Genomic DNA, 14,075 nt, shown 5'->3' on the forward strand with positions numbered 1-14,075 from the left:
CGGTTTGGAAGCGCCCAACCGCCCGTGCAGGGAAGCCGGCGGCTGAGGCGGCGGAGCCTACCAACTCGGGACGGCGGGGGGGGGCCGGGCGGCTTGAGGCCGGAAGGCGCGGCCGCGTTATCACCTACGCCCGGTGCTCTCCAAGGAAGGGGGCGTGGGCGGCGCCGCGGGGCCCGCTGGGAAATGCAGTCCAGCCCTTCTGAGAGGCTCAACCCGAGACGCGGCAGCCTCCCCTTGGCTTCAGAGGACATTACCCCCACCCCCCTCCACCCCCCCGCCCCAGTCCCACAGGGCCTGCGGGCCAAGAGGAAGGACTTATTGTCCTTTGATTTTCAGGAAAATCGAGGCATTGGACCTGCACGCGCTAATACAGGTGCGCGACTGAGGCGTTGGTTCTGAAAAATAAATCCAACACTCCTCCCCAGAGAAAGACAACGCGCGATCCCACCGGGATTCCTGAAGGGGAAGCAGGCCTCCCAGCCTCAGCACCTCATTGACCCCTTACGGCGCAATGGGAATTGTAAAAGGAGGTCCCCTCTCACGGCCGAGGCTGTCACTTTGTGACCTGCCTCCCTCCTCTTGAGTCTGGAAGCGGACCCTCAAGGACACACTAGCTTCCCGCCTCCGGTGGTCGGCCCCACTCCCACCCACCAATCCAGAAATCGGTTTCTATCCTTCTGAATTCAGTTTGGTCTTCCTATACAAACATCCTAAAGGAAATCAGTCCTGAATATTCATTGGAAGGACTGATGCTGAAGCTGAAACTCCAATACTTTGGCCACCTGATGCGAAGAGCTGACTCATTTGAAAAGACCGATTCTGGGAAAGATTGAAGGCGGGAGGAGAAGGGGACGACAGAGGATGAGATGGTTGGATGGCATCACCGACTCAATGGACATGAGGTTGAGTGAACTCCGGGAGTTGGGGATGGACAGGGAGGCCTGGCGTGCTGCAGTTGTGGGGTCGCAGAGAGTCAGACATGACTGAGCGACTGAACTGAACGGAACTGATACAAACAGTGCCAGACCTCTCAATGTGGCAGCCCCGAGGCGCTTACAGCCAAGGAGGGACAGTGCAGAATTTCTCTGGGGGCCCTGTGGGGAAAAACAGGAAGTGGTAGAAGCAGCATGGGCAGCGCCCGGAGAGCCTAGTGCAAAGGGGCCCCCAGGTTCATCCATTTGACAGGGTTCACACAGTGTTCACGTGGAGCACAGTGTGGCTATCCCGACTACTCAGCAGCCACAAAACTCCCAACCCTTTGACTCTCCTTTAATGCCACGTGAGGATCTCCTCTGCCCAGCCCTCAGGAATGTTTGTCCTTCATCTGGCTCCACCTCTAGGAGGCAGCCACCCAGCCTCAGTCATCCAGCCCAGGAAAACAGAAGACACGGAGGAGGAACTGTCATTCGTGCACGTCCCAGATCTCAGAGAGCAGCGGGGGAAGCTTCTTATCCTGCAGGCGCAGGGCAAACACTTGCTCTGAGTGGACGCTGCTCAGTGTCCGGAGGCTCACCAGTTTCATCAGCATCCTTGGGAACATCAGTCGGTCCTAGGAAAGGAGAGGGACAAGTAGGGCCTTTTGTCTCTCCCCAGGGAAGAGGGGCCAGGGGTAGGGGAGTTGCGGGAGAGGCAGAGAAGTGTCTGTGCTCGATGCAGTCAGGGAGGGGTTCTAGAAGGGACAGCAGGTTTTCTGGGGATGAGCTGTGGAGAGGACGGAGGAGGAGCAGTGGGGAGACTCACATGGGGGTGGTGGATGGAGACGTAGGCATGCAGGGCCTCCACATATGTGTGTTGCAGCCTCTCTACCTGGAGCTGGTCCTGCACGTTGGGCCGGTCTACAGGTCACCAACAGAGTTGAGTGGCAGGTCTGGCCAGGGTCTCATTTCCATACCCCAAATCACAACCCCAGAAATAGGGACCTGCCGCACCCAACCTCTCCTATCCCACAGGAACACAGCAAGGGCCTCCACCCCCACGATCGTTGCCCTAAGGCGCCTGCAGCCCTCTCTGGTTTGAGTCTCTCACTGGTTTTCCCTCTCGCCCCTCCTCCGCACCTGCAGAGAAGATGCTGATGGCAATGAGCAAGGCAAACTCAGCATCATTTAGCTGCAGCTCGTTCATGGCTCTGGAGAACTCGAAGATGGGGTTGATGAACTCCACCTGCAGCCCTGGGGAGGAAGAAGAGAGGCTGGGGACTGTGGCATGGGCTTTGTTGTTCAATCCCTAAGTCATGTCTGACTCTCTTGCAACCACAGAGACTGTAGCCCACCAGGCTCCTCTGTCCATGGGATTTCCCTGGCACAAATATTGGAGTGGGCTGCCATTTCCCTCTCCAGGGAATCTTCCTGACCCCAGGATTGAAGCTGGGTCTCCTGCACTGGCAAGCGGATTCTTTACCACTGAGCCACCAGGTGAGTCCCGTGACATGGGCAGCACAGCTCAATTTAGGAAGATACCAGGAAACTCAGTCAGAAGTCCCCAGGCTCTGCTGTGTAACCTTGGATAAGCTTCTTAGCCTCTTTAAGTCTCTTATGTGAGGTGGGAATCATATCTGAACTTACAGAATTGTGATGGTTAAATGGTAAAGCATACAGACCCCTTTGCACTGAACCCAGCATATAGGACATGCTAAATTAAATAATCACAATAATAATTCTGTTAGAATTCTTCTTAGAACTCTTCAGGGCCCCACATTACTAGAAATAGAGGCAACTCTATGTTTGTTTACAAAAAGACTTCTTCACTGACAAGTGGCCTTACTTTGAATAGTAGCAACATTTCATTTTCCATCACAGGGGAGACAGCAGTGTGTTGAGGGTGTGGACTCTGTTGTTGGACTCCCTGGGTTTGAGTCCTGGCTCTACCACTTCCTAGGCTGTGTGACCTTGGGTAAGTTATTTAAGCTCTCTGGGCTTTGGTTTTCCTATCTCTAGGATGGAAATAATACTACCTATCTCATAATGGGTCCTTAGAATAATGAGTGGCACATAAAATAACTGCCATATAAGTGTTGAATAAATTAAAAAAAAAAATAGAACCAGTCTTCTTACTGAGAAGACTGAAGTTCAATAAATCATGACTTGTTCTAAAGGATAGCGTTCTAACGAACGTTTCTCCCAAACACAGTCAAACTCTCTCCACCCTACCCATCCCCTAGGTTTTCTCAGATGTCTTTTAGCAACCATCTGCTAACTTTTCCATTCCAGGCTTCTCGATTAGTCACTTCCTGTACTTTCACCCCGATGTTTATCAAGTGTGTCTTGATACACTTAATGGACAAGCTCTGTTTAGAAAGCCCTTCTTGGTGAGGTGTCCAGCCTTGAACGGCGCTGAACAGCCCCTTGGGAGGACGAGCCAGTTTTGGAGTTTCACCTCCTGTGAGGGTCCACTGCTGCTCGCTGAGTGAGCACCCCCACTGTGGTCGGCTCACGTCACTAGCCACTCACACGTACGTGCAGCATGTGGTAGTGGAGGTAGAGGGGGAGGGAGACCTACCCAAAGAGCACTGCTCCCCTCACTGAAAACATGAGAAATGAAAGACAAACACTAGGACATGAAAACCGCTTATATAAATGAATCTATAAATAGATGCAGATTCAGATAGCCCAAGTCCGTAAGTGCCCAAAGATACGTGCAGACGTGAAAACAGGCAAGGGTTCAGAAGGGAGGATGTTATGAAGGAGAAGGCCGTGGTTGGGTAGAGAAAGGGGGCAGGGCTGGGCTTCTAAAGCAGGAAAGTCATTACATCACTCCTATTAGGTGTCTCTACGTTCAAGCAGCGCACTGGGTGCTATAGAAGGCTAGAGGTGCCCACACAGCCCTCCCATGCCCTATGGTGAAGGGAGGCCTACCTAGAAAGCTCACTGGGTGGCCTGTGACCAGACAAGAGCTGGCCTGAGTCACCAGAAACCTTTTTGAACTCTGCCCTGGAAACCAGGATCCTCCAAACCTGAGAATGGAGTCAGCATCAGCCCTATTTTACAGACCCACTGACTCAGGTGTTAAACCACTCAGTCTCTTGTTCAGCCTCAGTCTGGTCTCTCCAAAACACCTTCTACCTTCCAACCCTTCTCCCACAGCACAAACATCAGCAGCAACCGAATATGAGGAAACCAACGCTGCTTAGCCTGCAAGCAAACATCAGCTAGAGAACCGCACTGTGAACTAATTCTTGGAGAAAGTACTCCAGCTATGGGATGGGGACAGAAGTGTTCCCTCTTATCCTAAAACTGCCCCATCTGGGCATGTCTGCTGTGTTTTAACGCCAATGCCACGGCTCCTCAGAAAGCGCAGTTGAAAAGGAGGAAATCAGTCCGCATGATCCTTAAAGAGCACGTCTGTGAAAGGTTTTTCGTGATTGACTACTAAAGGGCTCAGTGAGGTTTTCGAGGATTTTTCCTAGCTTTTCTTCAAGCAAAATATTATTCATAAGCACAACATATAATGCAGATTTAAATGGAGCTTCTTGTTTGGCTAAAGTTAGGGTGAAGGATATGTCTGCTCTAAGGTGACACTGTGGAAACCCTGCCTCAGGTTCCTGGGAGCACAGTCTGAGAACCGCTGGCCTAATGCAACAGAGACCAGGAATTGGTGTGGGGCAGTTAAGGGAAAACTATCAGCATTTCAACTTTCCATCTTGGAAAAACAGGTGGGTCTTTCCCTTTGGAGCCGCTCAAACCCTGGGCCTGCAGCTCTGTAGTCACTATGGACCCCCTGCATGATGGGACAAAATGCATGTGTCCATCCAGCCCAGCCCCTTTGTGAGCTCAGTCCTCACCTGCTTTGGCAAAGTCTTCCCGGTTATAACTGAAATCCTTGAGGAAGGTGATACTCTCACTTCCAGGGTTGTACCTCCGAGAGGTCTCCAGGAGCATCACCTGCACACAATGATCAGGCTGGTCTCGGGCCGGGGCACCTTCGAGCAAAGGGCAGCCCCTCAACCCTACTTCCCGGGCCGGGGGGTAGCGGGGAGGACACGGCTTTCCAGGGGGCTGGCTGGAGGCTCCTCCCACAGACATCCTGTTCAGGTCCTCCCTTCACCCCCGTCCCCGCCAGTCACCTCAATCGCAGACGTCTTCAGCAAGGCGATCTGGTCCTCCCGGCTGAGCTGCAGGAAGCCTGGCAGCTGTTTGGCAAAATCCACGATCTCCTGCACGGAGACGATGGCCAGCTCAGTGAAGTGAGCAAAGCGCTGCTGACGGGCCTCCCGGCTCTGGGGATCTGGTGCCATTGGCCAAGGCTGCCCGGAAAGGCAAGGAGGAAGGAAACAAAGCGCCCTGAGCTGGATGTCAAGAAGCCACCTGGGGCTCTGGGCACAGCCGTCTCTTCCCCAAGTCTCTCAGGTACCGTGACTCGAAGCTGGTCTGAGAAGGAGCGCCTGTTACACAGCTGCTGGGCAGCCACCAGCTTCTCAATCATGCCCAGCTGCTCTGGGCTGAGCTGGGGCAGGACTTGGGGAGGTGAGGAAGCTCTCGGGGGTGCAGATGTGGCCTGAGCCTGTTCCTCCTCTTGCCGCTTCATTTTCTTCAGACGGATCTGTTCTTCTGATAAGACACCTGAGGAGAGAGCGGGACAGGGTGAGGAGGGGAGAAGTGGGGAGACAGGAAACGGGGATGGGGCACAGGAATAGTTTGAGGCTCCAGAAAAGTGGAGAGTGTTGGATAAAGACAAAGAAGATACAAAAAAAAACACATGCCATGTGGCATGTGGGATCTTAGTTGCCAGACCAGGGATGGAACCTGAGCCCCCTGCAGTGGAAGCTCAGTGTCCTAACCATCAGGGAAGTCCCTAAAGAAGAAACTTTAATCCACTCTTAGGAAGGCCTGCAACTCAGCTGCCTGTCTGCCCCCAGACCCTAGCAGCCACATGTCCCCTCTTCCCCATCAGCCTAACCGCCCCCAGCTCCGGTGTCCAGACACTCACACTCCTCCCGCATGCCCGCCTGGCGGCACTTGCGAAGGCGGCACTCCTGGCACTTGCGGCGCATGTAGGTGTCCATGGGGCAGTGGCCCCCGCTGTGGCAGACGTAGCGTGCCCCTTTGATGACACTGCGGCGGAAGAACCCCTTGCAGCCCTCGCAGCTCAGCACGTTGTAGTGGAAGCCGGAGGCCTTGTCCCCGCACACGCTGCACAGCTCGTTCCCCAGCATTTTGGGGGCGGGCCCCTTTTTCCGCTTTTGTGGACGAAGCTCTGGATGCAGGGAAGAGCCTTCATGTTCTTCTTTGGGGAGAAGGCTTAGTGCTCAGTTGGCCACTGCCCTGAGTACTCAGTGACCTTCATTCACTTCATTATACCAAGACTAGTCTCTCTATTCTAAGAAAGTAGCTCTCATACGCCACGCTGTCCTAGGTACTGTCTGAGCCCTTACAGGTGCTGATCCTTACAACAACCTACGAGATGGGTGCTCTTATTATTTCCATTTTATTGAGGCTCAGAAGAGCCTAAAAGTGAGTGAAGTCGCTCAGTCGTGTCCGACTCTCTGCGACCCCATGGACTGTAGCCCACCAGGCTCCTCTGTCCATGGGATTTTCCAGGCAAGAGTACTGGAGTGAAGAGCCTAAGACAGATGCAAGATTTACACTCAGATCACTTACGTCTAGTTGACGCCAAAGCCTTTGGACTTAACCCTGATCTCATAAGGTAAAGAGTCCTGATCCCAGATCCAGGAGCCCCCGCCTCCAAATCTGGCAGCTCCTCACCTGTGGACTCTGGAGGGGCCTCTACACCAGGGAGCAGGGCCGTGGGCTCTGGCGCCTCCAGCCCCATCCTCGAAGTGTCCCCAGCGGACTGCGGCGTGCTGGACTCCTCCCTGAGGATGCACTTGCTGCTTCCCAAGGGCTGGCTGCTTGCATCTTGTGCATCTGGTTCCCACAGCTCCACTGCAGAGTCTGAACCCCGAAAGAGAGACACAAGGGGTCTCAGGCCCCCCCCCACCCCTCCTGCATTCTCCTGGGAAACTGCAAGTCTATCTCCGCCCACAGAGGGCAGCAAAACGCTGGCTCTGGCTCTGGGACCCTGGGATTGTTATGGGCTCTAGAGTGAGCCACTTGTAGTCCCCTGCACCTCAATGCCTTAAATGAGGACATTAAACTCTGTCCTTTGGGCGGGGGCTGAAGTTCGTCCATCTCAGAGATCAGACAGAACTCTTGAAAGCCAAGCTGGGTAAGCCCTGGACATGCCAAGCCTCCCCAGCAGCAAGCCCGGATTGAGAAGGATGGCAGGTTATCTGCAAGGGCCAGGCACGAGAACCAGCACAGAGGCATCCCGGGCAGAAGGAGGTCAGCAACACCCAGAGCAGCTCTGAACTGTTCTCCAGGGGTGGGCAGAAGGCAGGTCATGTAGGAGGCTGATTCCCGCTGGAGGAGAGGAGCCGGCGCCCAGGCTCAGGGGAGAGGGCTGGAGTGAAGACGCTTACCAGAAACATCAGGCACAGGAGCCTCCAGCCACAAAGACATCTCTTCCCGGAGCCCTGGACATTACCAAGGGACTGTCCTGCAGGAAGGATCCAGGTTACACTATTCCCAAACTGGGTCCCTTCCCCTCCTGATCCTGCCTTTTATCTATCCTCACATATCAGCTTATGTTTACCTGCCATGTATGTGTTAGCGCCTGTGCCAAGGCTTGCCATGCCTTCCTCACAACATCCCTGTGATGTCAGAGCTACTCTTAAACCCAATTTCCAGATGAGGAAACTGGAGTTACAAGACACGAAGAAAACTGCCTATGGCCACGCAGTTAGGCAGCGGTAGAGCCGAGGTAGACTCCCAACTCTGGTCTCTCCGACCCGAAAACTCTCATGTCTTGGCTACCGTGCCACCTTTTCTCCCCAGGCCCCGCTCCAGGCTGTCAGGGAACATTTGACGCCCCCGCGCCCGGCTTCTGTCAGAGCCCCTTCCCCTTACTCCTGCACTGGGGACCGCAGGCGTTGGGCCGAACCCGGGACAAGTTCTGAGATCCAGACTCCCTCCACCCCGCGATAAACACCGCTAGTTAAGACAAACCTCCCTCCTGCCACTTCCCGGGACAAAATTCTCGCCTCCGGGAGTCACCCCAGTTCACATAGAGGACCTCCTCCCTTGATCGCGACAAGTTATTCTGGGGCTTAGAGCGAGCGCTGCGCTTCCATCACCACCCTCCCTCGCTGCTCCCCAAAGACCCCCTTTCTAAAGCCCCGAGACACCCCGCACCCCCGCCCCCACTCCCGGACACGCAGACGCAGAGCCCCAGGGCAGAACTGAGGCGCAGACCCACCGGTGCCCGGGCCGCCAGACTCCCCGGCCGGGGCAGTCTCTGGAGCCCCCTTGCTGGGAAAGCAGGATGCTGCAGTCCCCCGGTCCGCAGGCCTCGGCGGCGGCCGAGGCGCCCAAACTGAGCGAGACGGGGGCCGGGAGCCCGGTGCCGACCGACTGGAGCCCGGGCCTCCTCGCCCCCGCCCCCGGCGCTGACTCCGCCCCTGCCGGCCGGCCGCCCCCTCGGCCCGGCGCCACCGCGGCCCCTGCCCCCCGAGCCCGGCGGCCGCATGTCCCCGCAGAGCGGGCCGCGGGTCTCCCCTTCCTCTCCTCACCCCGGCGGCTCGGAGCGGCTCTTACACAAACCGCTGCATCCCAGGCACCACCCCCCACCACCACCCCACTCCCCGCAGCCTCCAGAGTCGTCCCCTCCCCTCCGGAGACATCTCGCAGAGCAAAGGTCCCGGCCCGGCCCGGAATTGCGACACCGAGCCCCAGCCTGCTTTCCCAGTCTTCCTCCGCCTTCCCTGCCTCGGGAAGGGGCTGAGCAGCTCTCCCCACCATCTCCAGGCCGGGGCCAAGCTGCGAGAACTCCAGGGGTGGAGACGGGCAGGTTGCTGGGCCTTCAGGGAGTTTCTGACTGTGGGTGCCCTGCGGGGGGTGTGGGGGCCCTCCGCGAGGGGAAGAGGTTGGAGGGGGGGCTGGGGTGGAAAGAAGTCGCTTCAACACTGGATGGTCTGGGATGGGAGGCTGTAGATCTGGGTACCAGCCCGGAGGACCTGAGAGGGTGTGTATATAGGAACGGTTCCATCACAAGTGAAGGCAGGCCCTGTCGCGCTGCTCCTGAGACCATATCCCTGCCTTCCTGCCCCGCTGCCTGGAACACCGAGGTCTACCCTGAAGGTGGACGCCTCATTTTATTGATTTTACCTCCCCTGAAACAGAACCTGACGTAGAGAAAGAAACAAGAGTAGGTACTGTGGTCCTGTTTGTTGAATGAATAAGTAAACAAGGAAAACAGCATGATCCTCTTCTATCCTATACTTGTTACCTCGAGTCAGTTTCATCTCCACAACACTGCTTCAGTGCAGGGGCTCTGAGCTCAGGTTTTGGATTCAAATTTGGGCCTTGCCTCTGCCTCTTATTTTCTGTGTGATCTTGATTAAGTGGGCTTCCCTGCTGGCTCAGGCTATAAAGAATCCACCTGTGATGCAGGAGACCTGGGTTTGATCCCTGGGTGGGGAAGATCCCCTGGAGGAGGGCATGGCAGCTGACTCCAGTATTCTTGCCTGGAGAATCCCATGGGCAGAGGAGTCTGGCAGGCTCCAGTCCATGGGGTCACAGAGTCAGACACGACTGAGCAACTAACCACAGCACACAGCACTTGATTAACTGTTACTTAATGTCTCTGAACCTGTTTCCCTATCTTTATAACAGGGATAATAATAATGATTTTTACCACAGAAGGTTGTCGTGGCAATTAAACAATATATCAGATGTATCGCACCCAGTAAGAGTACTAGAGATGGTAGCAGTGATCAGCCTCCCAATTCCTTCAGCAATGGGTCTTCCCATCACCTTGGTTCTGAACACTATTAACCTTCCAGTGCTTATTTCCGTATACATCCCCCTCTTCTGGTCCTTGGAGCCGTCCCAGGAGGGAGGGAGGGTACAGTAACTCTGAGCTCCGTTTTCTTCTCGGAGAACACTGAGCTCAGGGCGGAGCCTTTTCCGGGACCACACACAGTCAGTGGCTGAGCTGGGATCGGAATCCAGATGTCCTCACTCAAGTCCCCGTCCTCCTTCTCCTGCGTCAGAGTCCAGGATGCCTCTCAGGTCTGCTGGACCAGTGAAGCACTGAGATGGGCAAAGCGGGAGCGGGGTCGGGGGTGGGGGGTGGCCGGGGTGCTGCAGTGGGAGAGGCAGAGGGCCCTGGGGATGCTTCAGTGCAGATGTGGGAAGCAAGGGGCTGAGGTTACTGCTGGTTGTCCCCCACCACCCCGCCCCACTCCCAGTTTCCTGCTCACAGGCTCTTCCTGTTTTGCTGTGAACTCGTTCCCATGGGTCCCACATTAAAGCAGAGAAGGACAGGAGGCCAGGGCGGGCAGCCAGAGGGACAGACACGGATATGAACAGGGCACCAGGGAAGAGGAGAGAGAGCAGGGCAAGAGTGGACAAGGGGTGGGGGGAACTGGGTGGGAGAGGCACCAGGCAAGCAGAAACAGAAAGGAGCTTAGTGAAAGATGGGAGGAAGCTCAGGGTGGGACAGGGGGAACGGGTGGAAGTTGGGGACCAAAACTTGAGAAGACAGCAGGCTGGGCAGTGTTGCAAAATCTGCCCATGTATTCATTTTCACATTTCAGAAAAGCCCCTCTGACATCCCCCATCTCAAAGTTCTGCCTCCAGCTTTTGCTCTTGTTCCCTCTCATCACAAGGTCATCCCCTCACAAGGCCGGCACCCCAGGCTGGGCATCTCTGAGTCATGAGCACAAGGCCCAGCTGTCCTGGGAAAGTAAAAAACCAGGGACTCTGGCTCTTGGGCAACTGAAATGGTTCCGTCTTAAGCACGCACACCCTCTCTCGGCTCCCTCCTCCTCCAGTGCACAGGGAGGGTCAGCGGTGCCACTGAGACACCTGGTGATGGGCACTCGGGTGGAACTCTGGTCTGGGGTCTGATGACTTTTCTTCTGGGAGTCAGGAGAAGACCCTCGTTCACTCCAGATCCTCAACTCCTCTCCTCACGCCCTCATCTCCCCGTAGGCCAGGACCGAGGACCACACACGAGCTGGTTCTGTCACCCTCTGACCTGGGCCAGAGCCGGCTGCTGAACAAGCAGCTTAGGGCGCCATCTCTCCCACGTCAGGGAGTCAGCCTCAGCCTCGTCTCAGAGGAGGAGGAAGCGTGACTGCCTGAGTTACCCCTTCAGGTTACAGGGGTTCAGGAGCCTCCCCCGCATGAGGGGAGAGCAAAATGGGCAAAGACCAAAACCTGTTGGTGGTCTCTCCACAGGGGTCCTGGAGACTAAGGACTGGGACATGTTCCCCAAGCCAGGGCCAGCAGTCAGTTATCTGCAGCGGGCATCACTTCTCACTTTGCCAGACCCCAAACCTACCTACCAGTCTCCAGGAGGTGTCAGGTGCAAGGCCTCCCCTTCCCGAGGGGGCTTTCCTGTGTGCTTCCTCCACCCCGAGAGGAGGCATCCTGCCTGGGAGCTCCATTTAAGATCTTCCAGCTCCCCACAACCTGCAGAGGGAATCTGAAGCCAAGACAGGCACATACCCCAGCCCGTGGTCACATGCACCACTAGATAACTCCCCTCAAAGCACTCCCCTGAAGCAGGCCACAGGGTACACTTGGTGGTATGGAGGAGGGGGGCAAGTGCTTCCTGCTGCCTCCCTCACGATTCTGGAAGGCTGCAAAGTGTGGGGAGTGGGGGGTGGGGGGGCGGTCATCTTTCAGGCCAACCAAGTAACTTCTCAAACCCCTAGTCACAGGACAGGGAAGAACCCAGGAATTCCAGGTCGGTGAGTTCAGAGATGATACAGATGGCAGAAAGGAAAAAAAGAAAAGTAACATTTATTAGGCCCTACGACATACATTTATCTTTGCATGTATTATTTTATTTCTCCTTATATATAAAACCCCAAGAGGTAGTTACTAGCAGGAGGGGAAATCTCAGATTTGAACACAAGTGTAGCTGACTCAAAAGCTCAAACTCAAACAAAATTTCCACCTCACTCCATTACACAAAACTACCTTCCCAACTGGGAAAAACAATGAACTCACACGGATTTAGGTTCACTTCTGCCAACAAAGGGTAGAGCAGTGGTTCCCAAACCTGGCCTCCTTTTCAGAGATTCTGATTTATTTGGCCTGAGGTAGGAAGGGGATGACAGAGGATAAGATGGCTGGATGGCATCACCGACTCGATGCACATGAGTTTGGGTGGACTCCGGGAGTTGGTGATGGACAGGGAGGCCTGGCGGGCTGCAAATCATGGGGTCCCAAAGAGTCCGACACGACTTGAGTGACTGAACTGAACTGAACTGAGGCCCATGTATCCATCTACACATCCATTCTTTTAGCAGCTGTAGCTAAGAACCAAGGTTTGGGAACCACAGAACCATCTGGTGGAAAACAGGCGGAAGCTGGGGGTCCAGAAGCCAGGGCTCTGCTCTCGGCTCTAACATGCACTGTGATGCAATCCTCACCCTTCCTGGGTTTATTTCTCACCATCAAAACTGAAATAATATCTTCTCCATCAATACTTCCTACATTGGATATTTGCAGGCACAAAGAAAACAGAAATATTTGAGCAAGTGGGAAGAAAAGCAAAAGATGAATTTAAGGGATTTTTGTTCTACGTGCCAAAATTTAGTAAGCCTGGGATTTACACTCTGATATCACAACAGTCTGGTTACTTTGCAAGGAGAGTAAGGGGCATATTAAAATGAAATATTCAACAACTCCCATTAATATGCAGAATTTTGCCAATTAACCATGTCCCACTCAACCCCACCCACGTGAAAAGGTTTCCTTTGCTAGAAATCTCTTTATTGAAAATATTTGGGGGCCACTGAATATAGTTAAACAATGCAGTTTGAGTAGCCTGTGAGAAATAGCCCATTATAAGGAAAATTTGAATAGAAATCAGAAAACCTGAGTTTTAATCCAGTCTCCTGAATTGTGTGACCTTGGACAAGTCACTTCCTCTCTTAGGATTTGTTTTCTTATCTGTGAAGAAAAGGGGACTAGGTTACATCAAGGATTCAGAGGTGCTGATTTATGAAGCTTATTAATGGTCTTCATGAACTTCTTGGGATTGTGTGCAAAATTCTATTTGTGTGTGGACATTTTTCTGGAGGAGAGGAGACTAAATTTTCATCTAATTCATAAAGGGGCTTGTGACTAAATACGGCTAAGAACTTTTTGACTACCCAGCCTTCAGATCTCAATTTCTATTCACTCCTCCTTAACAATTCTGGAAGCAAAGTTTAGATCCTGAAATACATGTAAATAATTCAATCTGGAGTCCTGGGGCAAAATAATGACTCTGCTTTCTTCCACATGTTCTGATCAGGTGTTATTTCTCCAATGATCTGAGGTACTTGGCTACTAGGGGGCAGATCTGAATCAAAGCATCTCAATGGCCTTTGACCTGACTTCCTGGAGCAGTGAGTCCCTCCCCAAGTTCAGAGTCACAAAGATCTGAAGCCAGACTGGCTGCATCTATATCCTAGCAATGAGTGCCAAGCGGGCCTCTGTCTGATTCTGTGGAAAGCCCATCTACTCCTACTGTATGATATTCTCTTTTCCCTTACCCCTATATCTCCCCACTGGTCTGAAACGTCTCCCCTGAGGATTCACTGCTTTGGTTTTGCAGCCTGAACATCCTGTGCAACCCAACCCCTTTGAGAAGAGGCACGGCATCTTGATTCTAATCATCTAAAACTTGGAAGTGGACGGGTGGGAGGAGAGGGAAAAGGACTGGAAGGGGAAGTGAGAGAGCACCTTAAGCTCTGCTCAGGAAATGAGCAGTAGGCTAGAGTGGGACCAACCTCAGGCACACGGGAAGTCCAAAGGGCTGGTACACCCTGTGCCCTACACCCCGAACAAGCCTTCCTTCAGGGAATAAGAGCCCGGGCCAAGGCTCAAATTCCACCCTAAGTAAGGCGTGTGGAGACAGCCGCCCTGGGCCACCCCTCGCCTCAATTCGGCGCCGGCTCTGGCTCTAGGTCAAGCCCGGAAGCACCCCCAGGCCCGAGGGGGCGCTCGCTCTCCCGGCTACGGTCCAGCCGAATACAAGAGCCACCTTGGTACGGGGGTCTCCGTGAGCAGAGGCAAAAT

At 54.2% G+C, this 14,075-nt stretch overlaps 1 protein-coding gene across 5 annotated transcripts; it reads right to left on the reverse strand.

The window, feature by feature from the left end:
• Positions 1-1,253: 1,253 nt before the first annotated feature.
• On the reverse strand, positions 1,254-8,475 carry NR1H3 (nuclear receptor subfamily 1 group H member 3). 5 transcript variants are annotated; one of them, XM_070383400.1, is made up of 10 exons: positions 8,251-8,460; positions 7,415-7,491; positions 6,699-6,887; positions 5,923-6,216; positions 5,347-5,555; positions 5,060-5,239; positions 4,778-4,877; positions 2,055-2,168; positions 1,741-1,835; positions 1,254-1,549 (listed from the first exon to the last, which is right to left on the reverse strand). In XM_070383400.1, exons 2-10 carry the CDS (start codon positions 7,452-7,454, stop codon positions 1,403-1,405), a joined length of 1,368 nt encoding a protein of 455 aa, XP_070239501.1. In that variant the 5' UTR covers positions 7,455-7,491; positions 8,251-8,460; the 3' UTR covers positions 1,254-1,402. The 5 variants fall into 5 exon arrangements, with proteins under 5 accessions (XP_070239501.1, XP_070239500.1, XP_005898993.1 ...); XM_070383399.1 differs by having other exon boundaries at positions 5,923-6,219; XM_005898931.3 differs by having other exon boundaries at positions 5,923-6,189; positions 8,251-8,456.
• Between the last annotated feature and the right edge of the window lie 5,600 nt (positions 8,476-14,075).

Source organism: Bos mutus, chromosome 15 (assembly GCF_027580195.1).
Source record: "Bos mutus isolate GX-2022 chromosome 15, NWIPB_WYAK_1.1, whole genome shotgun sequence".
Classification (NCBI taxonomy): Eukaryota; Metazoa; Chordata; class Mammalia; order Artiodactyla; family Bovidae; genus Bos; species Bos mutus.